Source organism: Phoxinus phoxinus, assembly GCF_949152265.1.
Source record: "Phoxinus phoxinus genome assembly, chromosome: 7".
Taxonomy (NCBI): Eukaryota; Metazoa; Chordata; class Actinopteri; order Cypriniformes; family Leuciscidae; genus Phoxinus; species Phoxinus phoxinus.
Genome location: NC_136882.1, coordinates 26,320,860 through 26,345,505, shown reverse-complemented (window position 1 = coordinate 26,345,505; position 24,646 = coordinate 26,320,860). Strand labels below are relative to the sequence as shown.

Sequence of the window (24,646 nt, the reverse complement as noted above, 5' to 3'; positions counted from 1 at the left end):
ACCCTTACAAAAAATATGTTTATTCAAGTGTGCTATTAGTATACTTTTTAAAACTATAAATAAGAAAGTATACTATCAGTCTTGTACTTCTTGGAAAAATACTTAAAGTTACACTCAAGTGTACTTAACTTATGATGACATAAAAGTCTAAGAGCCAGATTTACTAAACAGGGCAAAATACACATGACAAAGATGTACTAAAAACGTAAAAGTGTTCCTTTGCATTTTTCGCATACAACTGACAAGGGGATCCCGGTTCACACAGATCTGAAAAAACGACTAAACGCTGTGTTATGCATGCCAGGCCAGTAGTTGGCGATGTCACTTTGTAAAGAAACATTATGCGCCTATAGAATGAACACATAATAGGCATGCGCACGACGTCACCATTTTCACAAATTCTAATTTTCGTATTTTACGACGATAACGGTATCATTTTCAAAAACTTGCACTTTGAAACCTGTTTTCAAAAATTTGCGTTTTCAGGGCCCCAAAACTCATAAAAAGTTTTCCATTTTTATTTGAAAACGGTGTCGTGTGAAAAGTCCCTTAAATATACAACACTGCTGCTATGACATTTAAATTTATTTGGCATATTATACTCAAATAAATTTGTATAATTTGAACTATAACAGAGAATCGGATTAGAAACCAGGGTTTAAATCTAGGATTAAAAGTTGCTCTATTGTGTTTGTCCAATGACCGCAGAAATGTCCTTCCCATTTTCGATTCACATGGTTTGTATCCTTCAAATGGATCTTAACATGATCAATGTCAAGATAAAAGACTTGCACAAACTGTCCAAATAGCAAAACTTACAGTTGATGTCTATAATTAATAAATAACCAAATTTCAACCTCTACTGTTTATTGGCCCTGGGGATATATTAGCAGACCACTAGTTGTCTCAGCATCTTAAGCTGGGATAGAAGAATATTAACATAAAAAATGGCATGATCCACCTTTACTTTACAGAGGTTAAAAATAGGAAAAAGAAAGTTCCAACAAGACAACTGTAGGGCACATTACATGTCAACTAGTGTCCACAGCTAGAATACTAATGGTGTGTTGGTGTGCTAGCAACATACGCCTACTCTAATGAAAGAGGTGAGTTTGAGATTTTCAATGAGCACTTTGGCCCTGTCTTTTATTAATAACACTCCAGGGTCCAGGAGGCCACGAGCAAAACGGTGGGAACGGGCTGACCCGCGGGCCACGCCTAATCTGTCCCGATTCGGTCCGCGCCACCGACGGCCTCGCTCGCTATCTGTTTCTCAAACTGATGCCTTCCTGCTGGGACGGCGTGGCTGGAGAGCTGTCAGCGTGCTGCCCTTTCTGGGGCGCTGCGCTATCTCTGCCTGCACCAGTCCACCGTGGCCTGTTGAAAAGAGCTGTCATAGCCTCGCAAGTCTCTGACATTCCTATTGGCTTGACCCTGACCCTTTGAGAAGCGCACCTTTAATTATCCTGTCTCAAATCTCCTTCCATGGCAAAAACGAATATACATATCATAGCCGTGAGCATGTGTGCTATTCTTTTAAAGTACGCATTTGAGGGCCCCACTCAGAGCTGTGCAACTCTTGAAATAAAGTGAGACTATTTGGAATGTGACTGTGAGACTAACAAGAGACACAGCTGCCGTAGAGGTTCTTTTATCAAGGGAAAATTACATAATGCCCCAACAACTACGAACTGTTACCAGCACAATATACTTAAAGTATAAAAAAGCACAGAAGACATAAGTATGATGTATTGTTTTAGCTGCCCTCCCCAGTATCCTCCAATTAAACATCCCTGTCACTGATAGAAGCGTAAAGACACTTTTGATCCGTGTAATCAGATCTGTGAGCTTGCTTTTGTCTCACATTCCTTTTCTGACATTTGAAAGGTCAAGAGTGAGAGGACATTTGATAACTGCAAAATCCTCATACTCCATTTTACAACCCTTAATCTGTCTTCTCGGAATCGGTAACATAGAATTTTTATCTTTGGGAGGAGGACTAGAGAGAGACTCGGAAACTGTGTCTGTTCACATTTTGTTCACCATAAGGTGAAGCTTTAGGAATTTGCTGCACTGAAGACAAAAAGAGAAAAGAATCGGATAACGCTCTGACCGCAAACAAAAGGTCAAGTCGCTACACAGAAATACACGCTTGCTAAAAGAGCCAAACTGCTGTTCCATAAATAATCAGTGAGACAAACTGTTTCTTCTCTCTCTCTCTCTCTCTCTCTCTCTCTCTCTCTCTCTCTCTCTCTCTCTCTCTCTCTCTCTCTCTCTCTCTCTCTCTCTCTCTCTCTCTCTCTCTCTCTCTCTCTCTCTCTGGTTTCAGGAACTGTGGATTGTCAACACTGCAAATGTAGCGCAGCTTGGCCCAAATATCACACAAAGAAGGGCGCGATTTGTTCTGAATGCAGATCAAAGACATGACAGCACATTGCATTGTTTTCATTGAGACACAATATTGACAGTTGCCAGTCCATTTTTGTTCCGCCAGTGAAAATAATTCAAAACAAAAATAAATGCCGTTACGCGTCTCCAAGCAGCATTCATATACAAATCAGTGGTTTTGAATAATGATACAATGACTCAAATCAAAACAGTTCAGTTCCTGAATGAACGAGTGTGAGTTTGAACGAATCGGTTGAGTGAATGATTCAATAACTCGCTCATGAAGACGATAGTCACAGTTGCTGAATTCAGAACCGCACACTCATACTAATTTTACCATATCATTTCATGTCAGAAATAGTAAGAGTATTGTCAGAATCAGTACCGCCACCTACTGACGTGATGATGTAACCTGCAGAAAATAATTCAAATCCCCATCACTAATACAACGACTGAAAGTCTATCTGGAACACAAACAGATATATTTATACATAAAGATTTATGTATAAAGATTTGATCATTATAATTGAACTACCCCAGAGTTGTGTGTGTGTATATATATATACACACACACATAAAGATCAGAGTGATCATAATGTGAACTTACGACAAAGGAACAGTCTTTTTTCTGTTGTTCCTGTTGTTGTTGTTTTGTCAATGCTTTGCTGCTCTCTGTACAGCTCACAAAACCTTCCACTGTGCTCTCAGCACTGTGTTCCCTTCTCCCTTCTCGGCAGGACAGTCTTTCCCATTAAATAAGTCCTATTCCACTTAATGGCAACCTTGGGAGATCTGTAGCGCTTGAAAGCACCGGCACTTAACACTTTGTAGTCAGAGAAAACGTTTTTTTGATCTGCTCGTGTCATTTAATCATCCGTATTCTACCGAGCTACTCAGAAACAATTTTGCAGGATATTAACTTCTGGCTAAACCCTGCTTGTGCCATTTGTGGTTCCACTCAACCAATGGTCCCGTGGGGGCAGGAGCCCTCCTCACAGCTGTAATGAGCTTTACTGAGCTGAATAAAACAGTTAATAGAAAGGTAAAATCAAAAATGCATGAATCATGAAATATTAGCCCGATCCCAATGAAAATGTCTCTGGTTAAGTAGACATAGCTGTCTGTAGGGTTGTTGGGCGGATACAGTAGTGCAGGAGACAGTTTAGTAGCTTATTGAATGGTTATACCATACCTCCTCCATGTATAAAGTTACTTAAGTGCTCGCCTGCAGGGAGAACCATGTCAAATCGCATTGAAAATAACTTTGAGGAGCAAATTGAATGTATTAGCTTAAAGGGAGCTGATGTCTATAGGGACCGCTGACACTTAATACTGAATTATCCTAGACAAAATATATTGAGCAAAAGTAAAGTGATTCACTGTCACTTTTGTGATTCACTGTCACCATCCTCCCTAAAAAAAAAAACTGTTTCTGTTGGTGAGAAAACCTACTTATTACTTGGTTGGCATCCACAGAATACACAGACAGGCAGTGGCGTCCCATGAAAACCATTTTTGTTCCATTACCAAAAACTAGGTCATCCTCTCATAATTGTCAATCATGCAATAAATCTTTCTGTGCCGCAAATGAATACTGCACTGGGAATGAAACAAAGCTTATTGGCATGCGATGTCAGCTTGACTTAATTCATTCTCCTTTTCAGCTGAGCCTATTCATATGTGAAGTTTACGGATATCACACTGCCTGTTCCAGAGCGGGATAATAGATGTGGACAGACACATTATGCTGGGAATGTTGTATTAGCACAGCATAAGCTGTCTGAATGGAGACACAGCTCACAACAGAGTTTAAAATGTGAGACCGGATCCACAACTAGAATAAATTATCCTTCTTTAAGACACTTTGGAAGAATATTCTCTCTCCCGAGCACATGAATGTAAATATGTAAATGTATACAGCCATGAACCTCCTCTACAATGGCTTTGAAATGAAAGCAGAACTTTCAAGGGAATCGTTTTCTCTGAATCATCTGTTCATGACGTCATGTCTTGAAATAAATCCACAATCAAAATCATTAGTAACATAATCCTTTCGAATGCAGTAAGGATGCATAGGATGGGCAAAACTTAAGTATTTCTTAAAATGAATAGAAGTATTGCAAAAGACAAAAAAAATATAATTGGAAAGAGCTATTCAAAGTGTAAATAGTTTCTAAAGGAGAATAAATGCAGAAATAGAAATGGAGATTTTTCTTCTGGTTAAAAGACCCTATTAATCTCATAAGCATCTTCCCTAGAGTTTTAAAGAGGAAAAACAATCAACAATATCCCAAAAGTTTTGTTTCATTTTTGTGACATGCTCCAGAAAAGAAGTTCACGGAGACTGAGACGGCAGAAAGCACAACATGTTTGTTTTCTTTATTTTATAAAAGTTTTGTTTTGATTGTAAGTGGATCCATATAAAAGTAGTTATTTTTACAGTTTCAAATTATGTATTCGAAAATCCACCGAAACGCGTTACCGCGTTTGTCAACCCCAGAGGGTTAATTAAATAAATATATTTGTATAATTAATTTTAAGATAAAAGATATATAAAAGAGCTATACAAGAGCCACCTTTATTTTTTAAATAACCTGGTCTTCAACCTGGTCTCACACACAAAAAAGTAATAATTTGTATGAGATGGTCGCACAAAAACAACCCCTTACCCCTTACCCGAACCCCAAAACTATAAATGTAATATGAAAACATTTAAAAGTACCTCGCTTTACAACATTTTTGTAAGATCTAAGTTGATCTAATATGTTGTGGCGATTTCACCATCTCGTACGAATTATTCCAAGTGATTATGAGTTTGTGCTTTTGAGTATGTAATTGTGTCTGGTATCTTTCCATCACACAAAGGCTTGAACACAATATCTGTGTCTGCTACAGCTCTGGGCTCACCATTTACCTTCTCCTGCCAGGTGTCGTCAGTTTACAAATATCTGATTGGACAGACGGGAAATGCAGTGGTACGCCTCCAGCAGACGAGTTTGGTGTCATGTCTCTCTGGAGCGAACTGTCAGTCTTTAAGAAGAGAGTAATAATAGCCGTGTACCACAGCCACTTGCTATGGAAGAAAAAACGCTTTCTTTTTTAAAGCGAATAGCTGACATTTGAGTCTGCAGGAGAAACTCAAGCGGAGCATCATAGAAAGAGTTATCAGAATGCCTGTCTCACTGGACTTAGACAACAGCAATGTGAGAAGCTCTGGATAGCTTTCAAAGGAACGACACCTTTGTTTGCTGATAATGAAATACAGTATAGCCCATTGAGGGTTTCGGGCGGTTTAGGGATTATTTGAAGCAAATATTTCCAGTTGTTTTAAATGGGCTGCATTGCAAGTTGGGATGTTTCCCCTGCAGAGAGTTGCGTGCTATGCGTCGCTCATTCACTTTGGCCTTCAGTTAGCATACCATGATCGAGCTACAAGGTCTCTTAACTGTTTGCTTTGTTTTCATAAAGAGGCTACAGCCGCATTTTAGAACGTTTCATATATTCAAACGCAGGAGTAAATTACACAGTCGCGCATATTTCGAGGAATATAATCACGACTCTTGGCGCTTATATCTTTACATCAATGCAATGGACGAATTAAAAGACATAAAAGCTACTGAATAAAAAATATAAAAGAAAAGATGCTTCCTCAAAAGGTGGCGAGAATGAGATACAAACACACCAACAACCGCATCAATATGGGCAACATATGGGATCCTCAGCGGCAACGAGCACTGAAATTTGGCTTTTCCATTATGATTCAATTGTGCTAAATTGACTTGATAGGCTTCTGTGCGGTCCGTGAGGATTCCAGCTTCATAAGAGAGGCCTGGTGTCTCCGCTTTGTCAAAGGCCCATCATGCTTTGAGCTCTGATAGAGTTCCATTCTATTCTCGAGTGTCATTAGCTGTGGGCCAGGTAAAGATTAGATAACAATCAGAACTTTATGAGATACCTTTAGAGGTGTTAGGAGTCTTTTGTCGCACTGCTAAAAGAGGAATGTAGATGGAAAAAAAACGTATAACTTCCTCTTTTCTTTCATTCCTTTGAATGATCTAACTGGATAGGGACTCTTCAGTTGTTTCGGCAGCACAGAAACAATGTAAATGTATTTTTTAAGGAGCAAAAAAACTCTTAACATGCCCTGTTAAGCATGGAGTATTCATAAATTACTAAACATATCATTTATGGCGGAGTTTTGAAGCAGTTGTATCAAAGGTAGGCCTACTTTAATAATATAATTCATTTTTGCAGGAGAGCTTGAAGTGAATTGAAGTGAGAGCTCTATTTATGTTGTCCTAGGAAAAGTGTCTCCAGCACTCCAGAGCCCTTTGTTTTCCTTTAATGGAGTTATGGTGCTCTCATTGCGCTGTAAAGTGGCGCTTGTTCTGACCTAAATGAAAACAGCCTCGAGACCTCAGCAGTCACCTGTCCTTCACCGCAGTCCCGCCAAAACCTGCTGACGGCATCTCCGAGTTTCCCCGCATCTCATTCACGCGGTTTATGACAGCAGTTCAAACTTAAATATCCAGCTTTTGCAGTCTTCTTTCAAAACCACAGATCTCATAAAACATCCATCATGACATTCCTCCCTTTTATAACAGAGTAAATATCACTGTACAGGGTAGATTTCCCATCATTCACTTTTATCACAGTAGAGTGGGACAAGAAGAGGCCATTAAGTTCAAACAACGCAGATATTTCCGTGATAACATGAAAAAGTTTATATAGGAGGAGATTCATCATTTGATATGATCTTGAAGACAGGGGGAAAAAACAAGAAGAGGACATTTCTGGAATCCCATTTGAGATTGATTCCCTGAAGTATTCTTCTTCTTCTTTTTTTTTTTTTTTCTCTCATGTCAGCTTCAACACGAAAATGAAGCCAGGGAAAATTAACTCCTGATACGGCTACGCTGAATTAGACGGTGAAAAAAAAAAAAAAAAAAAACTTTTTAAGGATTCCGGCCTTGTCATTTTCAATTTTCTGCTCTTTGGACATGCTTGTATTCAGATTCGCGAACATCCACTCGGCATATCAATCCTAATTAGACAATCTGGGTTCGCCAAGGATGAGAGCCGAGTTATTTGCATAATTTAATCATAAATACTCAGCGATACATATTTCCAAATGCATTTGTACAATCATCTTTCTATCCTTAGGGCAAAAGTATTAATATGATTAGGCAATAATTCTTTAAAAAAGGAGGAAAATAGGAAACCAGAAAGTGCACTCTCTTTTTAAACTCCAGCTTTGGGCTATATGAAAAATTAATTAATTTCTGGGGAAAATCAATTTCTTTATGTGACCATATTAGACAGAGCCGAGCTAAGGCCCGGAATCGCTCTCCAATCAAGAAATCTCATCTGCTCCCTCTAACTTGTGTCAGTAGTGGTTAGCGTCCCTGCGTGAGCGTCAGCGGTCTGCGAACTGCTTCCTAAATATGCTGTAATGTGGAAGGGATGGTGGCTAAAGACATGCCAGGGCTCCGAGTCAGAGAGCTCATAATGCATTGCTTTTTCCACCGGCAATCTGTCTCAGGTGTGACTATGGTGGCTAGTGTCACTGTCCTGTCTCATTTCATACTTCTGGTGGTCAGAGAAAAAGAAACCTGCAGATGATTTGACACACTTACACTTGCTTGTTTGATTTGAGACTGATTGATGACTCACGCCATCACTCACGGTCACCGCAACCTGTTCTAAACACCATGAACGTCCGCTATTCACGCAATTAACGTTGCATGTTTGACCGATTCATTTTTTTTTTTTTAAGGGATAGTTTTACTCTTGTTGTTCCGAACCTGTATGACTTTCTTCTACAGAACACAAAAGAAGACGTTTTGAAAAATGTAAAAGGGATTCAATCAATGTACTCCAATTGGACGCATTGACATTCATTGTATGACAATATTCTTCAGAATATGTTCCACAGGGGGGAAAAAAAGATTTAGAAAAATATGAGGGTGAGAAGATTTATAGATAAACTGATGACAGATTTTTGGGTGAACTATCCCTTTAATATGGAGGTCAAATGTCAAGAACAAATTTCTGTTATCGAAATTTAAAAGTGCGTGCAAATATGAGGGCTTGAATAGAGAATTGAATATTTTCCTAGAACTGTTTCAAATGAACCTCAATTGAATACAGAGGTATCAAGTTGCTTTTATCAGAGTCACGTTCATAACAACCTCTTCCGCTGTCTCGTCTCGCAATGACGACGGATGCCAAGAGCACAGTTAATTTGAACACACGTGGCTAATCCCATCAAGGAAAGCTCCAGTGACTCACGGCGACGGGAAAAAATAAAAACCAGATTGTTTATCTGCTTCATTTTCAATCCATCAGCACTGATCGCAAGTGAGGAATATGGAATCATGTGTATGATTTGTAAGAAAGTGCTACAATGAATCTGTGATTTTAACAAGCCTTTTAACATGCATCCCCCCCCCCCCCACACACACACACATCCCCCCTCAACTCTTTCATCCTAATCAGCATCTGTCTCTCTGTTTTTTGAAGTTATTATCGCCTCAGCTCCCTCTTGGATGTGGTTGCTGGGTGACGGGTATCTTAGCACCCACTCTGACTGGGAATGATTTGAATTCGATCCAAAGATTTCCCATGAGTACCTGTAAACACATCCGTGCCTTGTCGAAAACAAATATATCAGAAGAGCACTGCAAAGAGAGCGAGAGAGGGGAAAAAAAGAGCAATAAAATCTGCCACTGTGTGTTAAGACGCACCCCTGAGTGCTAAACAAAATAATGACGCTCCTCTGTAAATATGCCAGTCTGTGTTGTACACAAACAAAAATATTTTGTCAAACGTGATGCTCCTGTGACTGAATTATAAAGGTAAAACTGTAACAAAAATATAATTTAAAGCATAATTAATTAAATGAACACAAACTTGAGGACATATTCTTTATTCATTTAAATTGAATTCAATAAAATATGCATTCAGTAGTATCTATTTAACCTTCCATTGTTGACTACAACTGTCAATTAACCGCCTGGGCCGTACGCATCCTGACAAACCCTCCAACGTAACAGCTGTCTCAGCACTCACCTCCAGCCCCAACCGCCCCGGTGTTTCAATAACCTTTCCTTAAGAGTTCAAATGTCGCCAGGCGGCAAGAACCGCACCGTCCCACATGGACAAAATGGAAAGGAAAACAAGTGGCTGAAGTATTGCTTCTCGCGGGGCAGACTCATAACTCCTATGAAAGCAGAGAGATTACAGCCCCGTATCTGTTCGGCGGCAGAAGGCGCGCATTAATCTGGGCCGAGGGTCCCCGGGAGAATGAGGAGGGGGGAGCCGGAGGAACACGTCCTCATGCGGAAGGGAGAACGGGGCGAGTCTGACTCCGCTTCATGGGGAATTCTTTTAACGTGAGCAGACAAAGATGTAAGGCCGCTGTTATCCCGAAGCAAAGAGGATTATTAGCACTTCTTCAGCACTCTGGAAGCCGAGCAGCATGCTGGAAAAGTGAGCTCGCTAGTGCTTAGGCCATTTTATTTAATTATCTCTATTTTTTTTTTTTCTTTATTTGCAAGACAATTGAAATAGGATTGGAACACATCCCAGGCCGGACTCAAACCTGACCTCTTACGCACAACCCATTGCACCACTCTAAAGTTCTCCTCTACATACCAAAGAAACTAAATTCATAGCAAAACAGAACATTTTATCATCATCTAGACTGCTTTAGACAAACGAAATTATCCTTCTTTAAAATTCAAAATATGAGCAAGTAACAGTCCCCCGAGTCACGTCCATGCAAGAGTTATGACTTAGCGTGCTGACCTTCCCCGTACAGAGAATCAAAGCAGATGTAGATACATTAAATCCACACTGTAAATAAGAGCCAGTGTGTTTGTGTTCCATCCGAGCAGATACCTTTGTCCATACAAATGATGTAATCCTCCAAATGGGAAGCAGACATGGAGGAGGTGATTGATTTCAGCATAACACCGGCAGTACCAGGTGCTTTCAGAGACAATTACAGGCCTCTCTATGCAGCAGTAATAGGCCAGCACTTTAGCGTCATTAAAGCAATGTGTAGCACTGCATTATCCTTTAACCCCCATCACTGACCACTCTCTTTCCCAGCCCCGAAGTTCAAACCACACACTCCATCACCTCAGGTCCCTGGGACGGGGCCGCACGGATCGAAAGCAAGCGCAGGCCCAGAAGGAGCTCGCACAGACAGCATGGGAAAGACTGAGCAGACTGCTTCTTTAGCACCGCTGCTGGACGAACACACACCGCACTTGACATACAGCTACAGGGGAATATTTACATTTGGCATTTTTAGACAAACATTTATAACTGCTTTAATTTAATTATTTACATTAATATAAAATAATACATTTGGGGTTAAATTGCAGTTGTAATTATGACTAGCATTAGAAGTCCAATATATGTATGTGCATGACAAGAAAGAAAATCATATATAATTAATATATTATTGCATATTTTTTGCAAAAGTACGTGATGGTATAATAACGTGTGATTTAACAAAAGAGCTTTTAATCTGCACTCACACTGAATAAAAGTGGCACTTCATATGGGAAAATCATATTACGAGTGCGAGTGTGTTTTATATTATTTTATTATATATACATATTAATGTTATGTTTGTGAGAAATAATATTGTGTTAAAATAGTTAATATGATAAAAAAAAATCACTCTGGACATTCAGATCTAAAAAGATTTATATTAACATTATGTTCAATGTCGAACATGTGCCTGACCCACAATATACACTTTTTAATTATAAAGTGATTCTCGTAAAAAAAAAAAAAAGAGAGAAGTTGTGATTTATTGTTCAGGTTTTGTAGCACTGAAATTCCTCATTAAACATTATCTGAAATTGTACAACACTCGGGCTCGAATTGCTGCATGCAAGGTGTTTTGTGTTTTCATTTCAGATGAGCTGTCAACACCTTGACATTTTTAAATTAGCTTACTTTTTCTAGTAATTATTGGGCCCATTCACTTGATCACTAAAGGGTGACATTAAAGTTTCAGGGCGAATTATTCACCGATGTTACAAGCTGTAATTGTTTCCTGTGTGATTTTGTACCTTGAAGCACTGTATCACTCCTGCCATTAAGTATACAAGCACTTATTGACTATGATTTGATTTTTCCCCAGAGGAAGAAATGAGTAGAAAGAAATGTCTGCCTATAAATACAACTATGGAGAGAGCATCTATTATAATAATTCTGACAAACATGCTTATTTAAACCTGCTCAAATACCAGAAAACCAAATAATAGTTTCCTCATATGCTCTAGGAGCTCAATAGTGCTTACAACATGCATACATACTTTAAACCTTGATAAAAAAAAAAATAAGTATAAAAATATATAACAAAAAATAAAAAAAAGCTCTCATGTTCTATAAACACTTGTGCATGATTTCCACAAAACATGTTTGAGCCACCTGTCATTTATGAATTATTCATTCTGGTAAATAGTTAAAGAAAAAAATAAACACCCTGTTTTGCACATGCACTACAACACTTCAATAAAATGTTTGCATTTATTTATTTACAATTGCAAAAAGTTGATTATAGTAACTTTATAGTATTATAGAATTAGTTGCACATTTTCTATATTTATATTATAATTATTTTATTGATATAAGAACATGACGTGTTTCTTCAATGTTTTTTTTTTTTATCAAGAACTTCTTGAGATTTATTGATGCCACAATATATAGAAGTAAATAACAGTAAATACTATAAAAGTAAATAACAGTATATAAAACTACAAAAAATTATAATAAAAAGTTGTTTGTTGAACTTAAAACAATTGCAATGTTGCATCCGGCTGTAAAATTATTTTAAGTTCTAATTGGAACATATTTTAAAGTGCAAAGACAAATGTGAAAGTATTTGCAAATGTCCTGCACATCTGTTCCACATATTACTACATTCGTTTTACTTTGTAAGGTTCGCTTCACTTCTTATCTAACTTGTCTATTGATTTGGAGCAGTTAACAGAGTCGCACTTGTTCTGACCTGGCATTAGTGCAGTCGTTGTAGAGGGTCTCGAAGTCTTTTCTGGAGATGAGTTTGCATCGGTTGACACCGGGCTGGATGGCCCCCAGTCCGCGCAGGATCCGGACCTGCTCCACGTTACACACCACCGGCGTGATCTCCAGCCGCTTGAGTTTGGTGTAGACGGTGTGCAGACCCCCGACCAGGTGTTTGAGAAACAGGTCAAACGCCTGGGGCAAGCAGATGAGCTCATGTCCGTCCACTGTGAAAGAGGCCACCTTGGCGCCCCTAAGCTCCACCATCCGACACTCATTATTCTGCGGGGTGTTTTCAACTGGGGACGGGGTCGAGTACACGGGCTTGCCGGCCAGTGAGATGCTGCTGGTGTTGGTGCTGAGCAGATCCGTGCGGAACAGATTCTGGGGCGCTGACTGAGAGGGAGACGCAGAAGTGGCCGAGGGCGAGGATGATGATGCTGCGGTCGCGGAGCATGATGATGATGATGCTGATGATGCTGACGAAGAAGTTGAGATCGGACACGGCTGGACCAGAGACGATTGGGGAATCAGAGCAGCCGGTACGGCCATGGTGTTTCTGCACCTATCAAATAAGTTCAGACGGGAAGGAGAGCCAGTATGCAAAAGTAGCGCAAAGAAGAAGAAATCCCACCCGAGTGCGCTCCGCCGACGCGCGAATGGATGTGGAGAGGTGCCGTGCTGAAATTAGGGCTCTGAGAAAGATTGAGAGAGAATGACAGGAAGAAAATGAGCAGAAAAGTGTGCCTCTGCTCTGTGGATGAGTTGTTGTTGTCACAAGGTACGGAGAGGGAGGAGCCACTATCAGCCCTTTGAAACGGACTGGAGCACAATCTAATGCGACCCTAGTGGAACAGCGTTCGGAACATTTCCAGCGTTTACTTACAACCGTCGTAAACTCGGATGAAACCTGCGGCTCTTCTAGGAATGCTCTCTGAAACTCAACTTTGTACGCCGTGCTCCTCTGCTTCTTATGGTTAATTGTTTTACTTGTTATTTTTGAGTGAGACAATAAGCACATTTAAAGGTAAACATTATAATTACTTTCATTAATAATGTGGGAAATATTTATAGAAAATATATACCCTAAAGAAAAAATAGCTGTTTATAATAATGATCTGTTAAACACTGTAAATATGTGTGTTATTTGATATTAATGAAAGTTATTATCACTATGACAAATAAAGAAAGTATAGATGCAGAAAGTACTGTGCATTTAACAGTCTCACAAGGTGAGAACGGGGTGAGATGTAACGCCATCAGTTTAACCAATTAGAAATGAGCTACAGGGGTGGAATTACTTCAAACATAGGCACCACCCTCCTTAGGTGACTGTAAAGAGTTATAAGAGAATTCACAGGACAAAAAAGTAAAGGGTCACATCTGGAATAATTTGATATGCAGTCAGGTTAATGCATGTTACATGACAGAACTGGCAGCCTATCATCTGAAATAGCAGATTATCTTGTTGTAATTTATATGGTATGTCATTCACACAAGCCTTTCATGAAAAAAAGACTAGAAATATAATGTGTGAGCAAACAAGAAAGGCTGTAACACTTTCCAGGTACTGAACAAATGTGCATAAAAAGGTCAGTGTGTAGCCCACATAAAAGTAACACGTTTTTTTTTAGGTTATAGCTTGTGTTTTTCTATATTTGTTTCCAATTTGAATTTGAATTTTAAAAATGTTTTCAAATTTTAAATACATTTCCTATAGCATTTTGATATAAAACCATAAGGGGACATTTCTGTGTTACTGTACAAACCAGTTAATTTGTAATTTATGGGAATATTATGTCTTAATATGGAGTGGGGTGGGGGGTTACAGATGTTGAAACAAAATGTGTTACTTATGACACTCCCCATATACACTTTTGACATATTTCTAAAAAGTTTATAATGGCCTTCTGTTTTTTCTCACACGTCTCATTTTGCAACTTCGGATATGTATTTCTTCAAAAACCAGATTCAAACATATACGGAACTCTCCTAAACCAAAGAGAAAACTATGAGGAAATTTACAAAGTCAGAACCCTATATCTATCCGAAGTTAACTTAGAAGTTCAAGTTAGTCTGATTTGATCTGCTTTAAGATAAGCAGAATGCCATTTCAGAATTGTCATTCAGGCACAGAGGTAGCATGTAGTGTAAAAATCAATATCCGCTTAAAATTCATAGCCAGACAAAGTTGCCCTTTATGTTGCTAACCTTTGCTTAAATATGCATCATATTAAGATGTCATTAAAAACAATGAATGTCATGATAGTTTGCCAACAATTTTTCATGTTAGCATGGGGTTAACTGCAAATGATGGCCATAAAATTCTACACAAAGAACTGCTTGCAGACATTCGTTAAGAGAAGAGTGATGATAAGACAAAAAGGCATCCACAAACGCCACAGGACCTCTATGATGTCTCCTATTCAGAGTCTCTTAACAAGCTGGGTGGGCCTGATGAATCAAACTCCCATTAGAACAACAGTCTTTCAATAGACAAACAGCAGGATGCACAATGCAGAGAAAGTTCTTCAATGCATTCTAACCTCGAACGTTCAATTAAGTTTTATTGGTTAAATTAACAATGTCTGCAATCTTTATGTATTGGGTAAATGCAAGCATCCCGGCAAGAATGTCTCAATCTCGTGCTTTAGAAGAAGTTATGTTCATTACATTGCATCATTATTCAATGAGCCAGGGCTGAGAGGAACGCTTACATGACAACACACAAGTCCACCTGAGAGAAGTTCAAGCCAACAATAATCAAGAGGTTACATACAACAAAGAACAGCTTGAAACAGCTGAGAACGAAATGTTAAACTGTTTTAATTAACTCCACTTTAAGGTCAACAGTATAGAAATAGCATGTCCACCTTAATTAGACAGTCATACTTAATCTATTCTCTCACTTAAAACACAATAAAGTCCCATTAGTTAATGTTAGAATTATCTAACAGTGAGCAATACATGTGTTACAGTATATGAACTTTTCTTAACATAAGTTAATGAAAATACAATTGTTCGTTATTTGTTCGTGTTAGCTCAGGTCCATTAAATCATATTAACAGATAACAACTTTTGATTCTAATAATGTATTAGTAAATGTTGAAATTATTAAAAGATTTAGAAGTATGTAACTAATGGTAAAATAGTAACGCTATATGTGTGTGTATATATATATTTGTCGTTTCATATATATTAAATATTAAACATATATTCATGTATTGAACCATCAAAAGCCCTTACTGATTCAAGATGTTCCTTCCATAAGGGAAAAAGTGTAATTGCAGAATACCAATGCGTTAACAACATTGGCATTTACACTGTTAGTGCTTGAAAAGGATCCATCAGGAAGGCAAATGGATGACATAAATGCTACCACAAATTAAAACAATCTGACTGTTTGATCGCATTGGATAAAATGCTCAATTATCTTCTGAAGGAGCATAAAGGGTGTTCTTTGTTTCTATACTTTTTTTTTTTGAAAATGACATTTAAATGGTTTCTAAATAGTGCTTGAAGTTAGTCAACGAGATTTATGTGTTCCTTCCATGTGTTTATATGATATCAGAGGCCCGTGATGACTGCATGGGGGATGACATGACATCGCTAATGAGGAAAGGCCCATCGCAAGACCACACGCACAAGGGTTCGATGGCGTCGCAGTGCTGATGACTAACTCCTTCTTCCACTTTGTTTATGGTATTTGTTACAGGGAACATCAGACATACATGAACCATCAAACAAGCTGACAACAGTACATCTACTTTCTTTCCTAATCCTCAGCACTCCGGGTACAAGACTAACGGATTGAGAGGCATCTGGGAATAAAGCGTGTGCACAGTTTCCCCTCCATCTTTATGAATCACCATAAAGCTAATGTACCAGTGTTTAAAAGTAGAACTACGATATGACTCGCGTATGATCAATGGCACTGTATATTGTTTGATATAATAATTTATTCAGCCTATAAGGCTTTGATAAAACAATGTTGAAAAGCAATTTAAATTAAATTCATTTAAATGTCAATTCTCATGGTTAGGATTTTTCTATAATTGGCTATTTAATTAAAATAATTTTCACAGTCATTAATACAGCTCGCAACTTGTAGTGCTCTGACATGTTTTAATTACATGGTATTAACAAAATTGATATGCTTTAGAAAGCATGGTGAATAAGAAATAATTACACCAATCATACATCATCCCCCTTATGGACATTAAGAGTATTTCAACATAATTGATGAACTTTGAAAAGGGAGATAAATAACTTTAATTGCATAAAATGGGCGTACCTGGTTCAAATGGAAACAGCCGTCATCGCATTGCAACACATTGGCAGATTCCACTAAATGCAAATCTGCTCACCGACTCATCTGATGAATAAACATGACTTTCATGCAGTAAATATTTGGGTACATCTGAAAGTGTGGTACGTCTGTCTTCTGACTCGCGTTCATTACTCGCATTGTTCTGTTTTTGGGGGAGGATGCAGCTTAAAATGCTGCTCAGACAAACAGAGTGCAGAGTGAGACAAATACTTATTGATTTTGAATATTTGTCTCCTCAAGGTCGCATGCCATTGACCCCATCCATCCGGAGACGCCCCCCGCCACACACACACACACACACACACACACACACCCACACACCATGGCAGAGGGCAGATGACAGAGTGGTCACAGTCAGTTCTACCATCAGCTAAAATTGTGGACCCTCAACGTCACCCACCTTCTGGGTCAGTGAGATTCTGCATTGATAAACCTGTAAAACAGAAATGACAAGTTCAAAAAATCTATCTGAAATCTATCAGGTCTATCTGAAATAGAAAAGCTGTCTTCCTTTCCACTCGTTCCTTTAAAGAAATGACATATTTTGCAGGTACACAAAGAACAGGGTTAATACACAGAGACGCCCAATTAGAGCCCCCTCATTTAGTAGACGTCTGAAGGAAAACTTTATGACAGGCAGTTTGGGACTGTCATTAAATTAGATGTTGTGAGAATGATGGCACACTTTCTTTGCTTAATGAGAATGGAGTTTCTCCCCAGACTAGAATTTTCTGAGTTCACTGCCGTCGGAATGTTTCACAAAGCGAAACTATGGCTCTCTTTGTTGTGTTCACATTACAGATGAGATCAGAAAGTAAACAGAGAGCAAATGTGCTCTAATAAAACTACAGATCTTCTAGCCGGCTCATTTCCATAAAGCCGTTCCTGCGCAAATCAGGTATGACCTTCAGAGACATAATTAAAGCAAATATTTTTAGTCCCTGATTGAAATGTTGCATGTCAATACAAATTGTGAAGGGACCTCGTAACGGAATGCAGATTTTATTGTTTACAGGATGTATGGAATCTGAAATGATAAAAGTCTGTATAGCTGCATCTGAATTAAGTTCCTATAAGGAGTTCATATGAATACTCAATAAAATAGTACTCTCAAAGATAATGGTTAACACAGGTGATTCATTAAATTGAATTATTATTGTTTATTTTTTTAAACCTGTAAGATTCACACACAGTTAATCCATTTAATTACAAGTAAGTCTCATTTATCAGTAAAAGATGAATAAACAGAAATATTCTTTATTAATAAAACAGATTTAACAAACGTTATGTCAGTTGCACTCTTTGTTCTTCTGTGGAATTTAACTATCAAAGCTTCAAATAACTTCTTTTGAACAAACATTACTAAAAAGAAATGGACGCTTATTAATGACAATATTAAAACAGTTAATTTATTTTCAGGATACTTTGATGAATAGAAAGTTTAAAAGTACAGCATTTGTCTGAAATAGACAGCTTTTGTAACTATGCACTACCATTCAAAAGTTTGGGGTAAGAATTGGGGGGTAGAATTAAAGTCTGCGTGAACCGGAAGTTGCAAACGATTTTTCGCCAGTGTTGTGACGTATTTCCAAGTGAAAAGTGCGTATCTATACCACGAACGTTATTTCTCGTGCCATTTCTACGTCCATATGATACGCAGTTTTCGCGTGCATATGATACGCACTTTATGGCGTGTTGGCTAATACGCACACACTCCCCACTCCTAATCCTACCCAGGGTTTTCAGTGCGTAGCATATGCACGCAAAAAAAAACATTTTTGCCGTAGAAGTGGTACGAAAAATAACATTCTTGGTATAGATACACTCTTTCATGAGATCGTGTTGGGTTTTACTTTAGCGCTCCTCCTCTCCATCTCTGCTCATAGCAGAGTAACGGTTTGAGGGGACTGGTTAAGCGCTTTCAACCCAAGCCGTCAAACTGACGTCATCAGAAAAGAAAGTCATTCCAGACCCGGAAGTAACTTTTCAGACTTTGATTAAAGATTACCACGGCAAACAATTTTTTTCCGTGTATTAACTTGCACGGATTAATTGTTCACCACAAGACTATATGCGCTAACAAAGTAAATAGGGTCAATTTTGATTTCATGTCGACTTTAATGTTTTTATTAAAGGAGGGATTGAATTAATCAAAAGAGACGACTAACAACATGTTACAAAAACTTTCTATTTCAGATAAATGCTGCTCTTTTGGACTTTCTATACATCAAAGAATCCTGAAACATATTGCACACAACTGGTTTCAACATTGATAACAATAATAAATGTTTCTTGAGCAACAAATAATGATTTCTGAAGGATTATGTGAGACTGAAGACTGAAGACTGGAGTAATGATGCCGAAAATTCAGCTTTGCCAACACAGGAATAAATTGCATTTTTAAATATATTCAAATAGAAAACAATTATTTTAAATTGTAAAAAATATTTCACAATATTACTGTTACACACACAAACATATATATATATATATATATATATATATATAGCTTGTATATATATTATATATAAACTTGGTACACAGCGGTTCATTATGTGCATTATAGAGATATGCTGCCATGAAATAATTATCAGATGTCAAGCTGTTCTGATGCTCAGATCCATTTGTGCGGTTGTTATGATGATGCCATCCTGCCTTACAACTCTCTCTCTCTCTCTCTGTGTGTGTGTGTGTGTGTGTGTGTGTGTGTGTGTGTGTGTGTGTGTGTGTGTGTGTGTGTGTGTGTGTGTGTGTGTGTGTGTGTGTGTGTGTGCATCCTGTCTGCAGATATATTTGCAGATCTCAGGATTCACTTGGAAAGATGCCAGCCTAGTGTCTTGTGAGCTGAGCTGGCAAAACGTCCAACCGTATGTAAAATACTGCCCCTCTGGTGATATCAGTCTTTAAAAGAGAGCTAATTTCATTTTTTCAAAAGAAGCCGCTTGATAGCCGCACAATTACTCTGCGGTGCCCCGTACCCTGTTTAAAGCCGCACAGACTTTTATATCAGGCGAGAGATTTGTGGATATCTAAATTGGAAGGTAAACCTGTATAAACAGTAGTAATTACCGTGCCATTCACAGGGCCTGTTGTGCTCGTTCGGCAACAGCCACAGTGATTAAAATGAATCTCCATCGACTTCTCCATTAAATTGCTGGCAGTGGCGATCCTTTGACCTTTCCCATTGATTGAACATAACAATCACAATTCAATTGTAATGCAAAGAGAACATTTGTTATAATGTACATGAGATGCATGAGCCATTTCCTAGAGGGTTGAGGTAATCAATGAAGGGACTTCAAAAGGAACCCGCACAAAGACTCATTCTAGTCAGAATCCGCGGTACATATCGAACCCAACGTTCAGCCGTCGGTTGCATGACTCAATACATTTGCATCGTATAAAGAAACATATTGTGCATCCAAAACCCTTGGTGTCATTTCATGCTTGTTACAATAGCCCAAATACTGATCGGTATGGTCCATTTGTTTTGATCTGTTAGAATGCTAAGCCTTCCCAGAATTCACTGCATGTGGCACAGAGGTCTAAGGAAATTATTACAGCTGACATTTGCCTGAATTTTTTTCTGCAATGTTCTCTGCACATCCACTGATTGGAAACATCTGTATGTGACACCGATGTGATGCGAACAACGCGTCTGGTTATGAAACACTTTTAAACTTGTGATTACTTGTACGTAACTCTACTCCCTCCATCTGACCAGGAAGGAAAAACTCCCGGCTTCTAATCAGCATTTAATTCAGATTTTAAGAGCAGTGCTAGATCATGCATTTCAAAAACGAAGAGTATGAGAATAATGTCCTTAAGGGAATCTGCCGAATTGAGAGATTATAGTTTACACGCACATTAAACAGATTAAACCAGTCAGATCTCAAAAGGCAGTTTATCTAATGGAGAAAATGTAGTATGCTAATTGGGTAAAGTCTGGTGCTGAAATTACACACAAGTTCTTCTCACTGTGTGTAGATTTAAGGGTAAAGTTTGATTAAAATCGCAAGGCTAATCAGGGAAATAAGCTGCAAAACATTCCCTGAACGAAAGCGTGCTCGCCACACAAAAAAGTAATTGTCTCGAAAAAGTTCTGCGATGACAGATTCAATTCCATTTAGTAAATGTTTAATAAATGTTATACAAACACGGCTGCCTATCGCACTGTATTCAGAAAACAAAGGGAAACTTTAATTGCTTTAATCAGCCCGTGCTTTGACGTTGTTATTGGCTTTAAAAATAGCAGTTAACAGTAACTGTCTTGTAAAGGAAATTGAACCACATTTGCGAAATGATCCCCAATTAAGATATGGCCATCCAGACCAGCAAAGTTGAGCTGGGGTGTTGTGTCTAGGAAAAGCAGTCGATGCCATACAAAGCTATTTAATTAGCTGAAATGCCCAAAGAAAACAGCCAGCCTTATATGTATCACTTTAATCAAATTTAAAGTGATTGCATCCCTTTTGAAGATTTCAGAGCACGGATATGTTCATTAACAGACATGTGGACAGAATGAGGTAGTTGTTTCTCACAGAAATGACACTTAAACGTCAGGAAGCTCACCGCTGCTAAGCGAAACAGAAGCGTGCATTTCTGTTTCGTGTCTTTAGTGTTCACTAATGTGTTTCAACATAGCGCAGTGCTACCTTTAATCTGCACTAAAGGGAAATAATGTGTTTCCTGCCTTATTTACCATGCTTGCTTAACAAGTGCTGTACAATTAGAATTGTTAATAGATTGAGAAAAACAAAAGGACTTTGAAGGTGGGAAAGTGCTGACATTATTTCACAAGGGAAAAGCACCCCTGAGAAGAAGAAAAAAAGGTCTGCAGTAAATGTAGTTTCCTGCACTGTTCTTCAATGAAACACCGCTCCCTCTCATTAGAAATGCCATAGAAGACATAAATCAAGGACAGTAAAAATTTCACTGCCTCCGCGATAAATTACGCACTTTGCGCGTCGGACAGCAACTGTGTAAACATTGTAATTTCGCTTGATTCTCGTTAAATGTATGCAGACTTTTACAATCCATAAACAGATCCGGAATAAAAGTTAATAAATGTCAAAATTTGCATTCTGGAAAAAAAAGAGCATCTTGCTGCATTTTTGCAAATATCAATCTATGAACCTTTCAACATTTTGTCAGACAAAATGCTAATTGTACCTTTAGGAATTTGGGACACAGTGACAAGAAATGAGATGCCCTGTCCTTTTAGATGTGGAAATCAACTGGGGTAGCATACAGAAACCCTCGCCAAGGCAAAGCAAACACCGCCAGACACGTTTTCTATGTGGAATTATCAGTGCATAATGATACATCTCTCTTAGATAAAAACTGCTCGATAAATTCATGAATTCGCAATACTGTAGATGGTCAAACTTTGCACAACATAAGCACTGTAAATACATCAGATCTATAGTAATACCCTACATGACCATCATTACAAAATGATAGACTATATATATTTTATTTCATAAATAAAGTTGTTTTGGATATTTAAGAGACTATCTGGTGAAACTGAGAATACAAATTGGTTCGTTTCATCGTGTCAAATTTTCAGCACGCTCAGGTTTCTTCTTCATCTGTTGTCCCATCATTCCAACGCTGAGGCTAATTTAACAAGGGAGAATTAAGAGTGTAAAAAGTGCTTACACAAAGGTTTCCACGTTATTTGCTTGGAATTGATTTGAACACTTAAACAGAATCCTAACTAAGGGCTTATGTGGGCCAGGCCATCTGCATTTCACCGTAAACACATGCACATACATATTGGTTTACGGATATCTATCGGAAATGCCAGCTGAAGCTAGCAATGTGTTTCCAAACAAAGCATAATTTGTTTATTTTTACCCAACAAACATGTTCTACAGCGTCCTTATGAGCGATTAGCAATGTTGTTCTTCAAAGGTCCTTAAGAAGAGTTTAATGCAGTTCTTGCCCGTCCTCCCATTAATCCAAGCTCAGTTAAGAGTCTGCCATCTGGATGTGTGTTCCCAGCGATAAATATGATTTAGAGTTGATTCAGACATGTTCCCCGCACCATGTGTGTGTGGATTTCAGAATTAAATGGCACAAACAAATGTGGAGAAGAGAGCAAATGAATATCTCTCGTTTCAGAGCTTCATAACAGAGCCCCACCCTCAATTACAGCCTGTAATTTCACGAAACACACATATAAAGGAATTAAATTACCATCATAGAGCCCTTGCACAAATAAACTGATCTTACAAATATAAAATATCTCCTGATGCTTGTTCAGATGATTCAAGGTGTTCATGCAGGTCGTTCTGAAACAACACTAGTTGTCTACTTGTTTATACTACGCTGGGATCAAGTTATTTGAGCAAGCGACATTATTTTGTGAAATTGTTACTGTATGTGTGAATATCAGATAATGCTGGATCTAATTACCTTCTTTTTGAGCTTCAGTTGTTGTTCAGCTGTGCCAAGCAACAGTGACCTCTACAGGGTTTGAAGATGGAGAACTCAGATACACTTTTGACTTCCTGCAGTAACCTCCTCAAAGGGAAGAACAGAGAATAGGATCATTAAAAAGCTGTTAAAATACTAAACGTTATAAAAAATACGAAGTAAATGTTAAACAGTACAGTACACAGATTAAAAGACACGATGTGAAAGGTAAAATCAATAAAATCATATTAAAAGCCTCCTCTTATGCATTTATGTGGCATACTTAGAGGATAATTTAATGTATAATCATTTATTCTGTAATATTTCAAGGTAATATTCAAAATATTCCATCAATATTCATTAATAAAAAAACAGTAATAGTTTTTTCCACAATATTTTATCAAAATAATATGAAAAACATTCGGTCAACTCTTCTGTATAACAGTTCAAACATGCATCTAAGCAATTCCACGTTATAAATAAATTATTTTTATAAATATATAGTAAGATTTGGTCACACTTTAGATTAGGGGCCAATTCTTACTATTATAACTATTATTATATGACTTTTGCCTCAATAAACTCCCAATTGCTGCTTATTAATGTAGTTGTTAAGTTTAGGTGGGTAAGGAATGTAGAATATTGTCATGCAAAATAAGGCATTGCTATAAGTAATAAACAGCCAATATTCCAGTAATATGCATGCTAACTACACTGTAAAAAAATGGTATGACAAATAAGTTATGACAACATGTTTTTACATATAGCTTTAACTCATTAAAATAAGTTTAGCAATTTTGGACTTTTTTTATAAGTTATAGAAGATTCCACTCTTTTTTTTAAAATGTTAGCGCAATTCCACATTACACATAAATTGTATTTGTACCATTTTTTTTTTTTTTTTTTTACAAAACTTTAAAATAATTTTGAAAACTGCACAACTCTTCTATTGTTTGGCACAGAATAAACAAAAGACGACTTTCAGGAGAAGATCTCCCTGAAAGCGGAGTCTTGGACACATCCAGGTGTAACGGAAGCAAACCCAGAAAGTGTTGCCAAGACATTTCTCCCTCGCTTCTAAACTTTAGCACAGGAGGACAAAGTGTCTTTCACAGAGAGAGGGGGAAGAAAAGAAAGGGTGCCAAACAACACGAGGCAGAGCCAAGCGCTGTATCAAGCAGGAGGAATGACTGATGAAAAGATAAGGGACAAACCAAAGAAAGCAGACCAAACAGGAAAAGCAGGCGAGCAGCAAATGGAGGGGTGTAGCCTGGGCCGACACAGAGCGCATGGTGGACGCTCACGTTGCATGTATCTGCTTTTGTTTAGTGCAGACAAGAAAGCACTTTTTTTTTCTCTATCTCGTAAAAACATTCCGGTAACTTTTCTCTTTGTGGTGCATATAAAAACATGAATAACATTTCTAACTAGCATGTATCTAGCAGGGAAATCACTCAAGCA

At 38.0% G+C, this 24,646-nt stretch overlaps 1 protein-coding gene and 1 long non-coding RNA gene across 9 annotated transcripts in view; both read right to left on the bottom strand.

Annotated features, from left to right (window-relative positions):
• Window positions 1–13,629, bottom strand: part of dachd (dachshund d) — a 112,218-nt gene extending 98,589 nt beyond the window's left edge. For all 8 annotated transcript variants that reach the window (XM_079619738.1, XM_079619741.1, XM_079619735.1 and 5 more), the window contains exon 1: window positions 12,422–13,629. In XM_079619738.1, the coding sequence (XP_079475864.1) occupies window positions 12,422–12,987 (566 nt within the window). In that variant the 5' untranslated portion in view covers window positions 12,988–13,629. The remainder of the gene's footprint in view (window positions 1–12,421) is intronic.
• Window positions 13,630–16,382: 2,753 nt separating this feature from the next.
• The window catches only part of LOC307002278, a 28,731-nt gene continuing 20,467 nt past the window's right edge, over window positions 16,383–24,646 (bottom strand). Inside the window, exons 3-4 of the long non-coding RNA XR_013798453.1 lie at window positions 23,186–23,293; window positions 16,383–17,198 (exon numbers count right to left, since the gene is read on the bottom strand). This is a non-coding gene — a long non-coding RNA (uncharacterized lncRNA). The remainder of the gene's footprint in view (window positions 17,199–23,185; window positions 23,294–24,646) is intronic.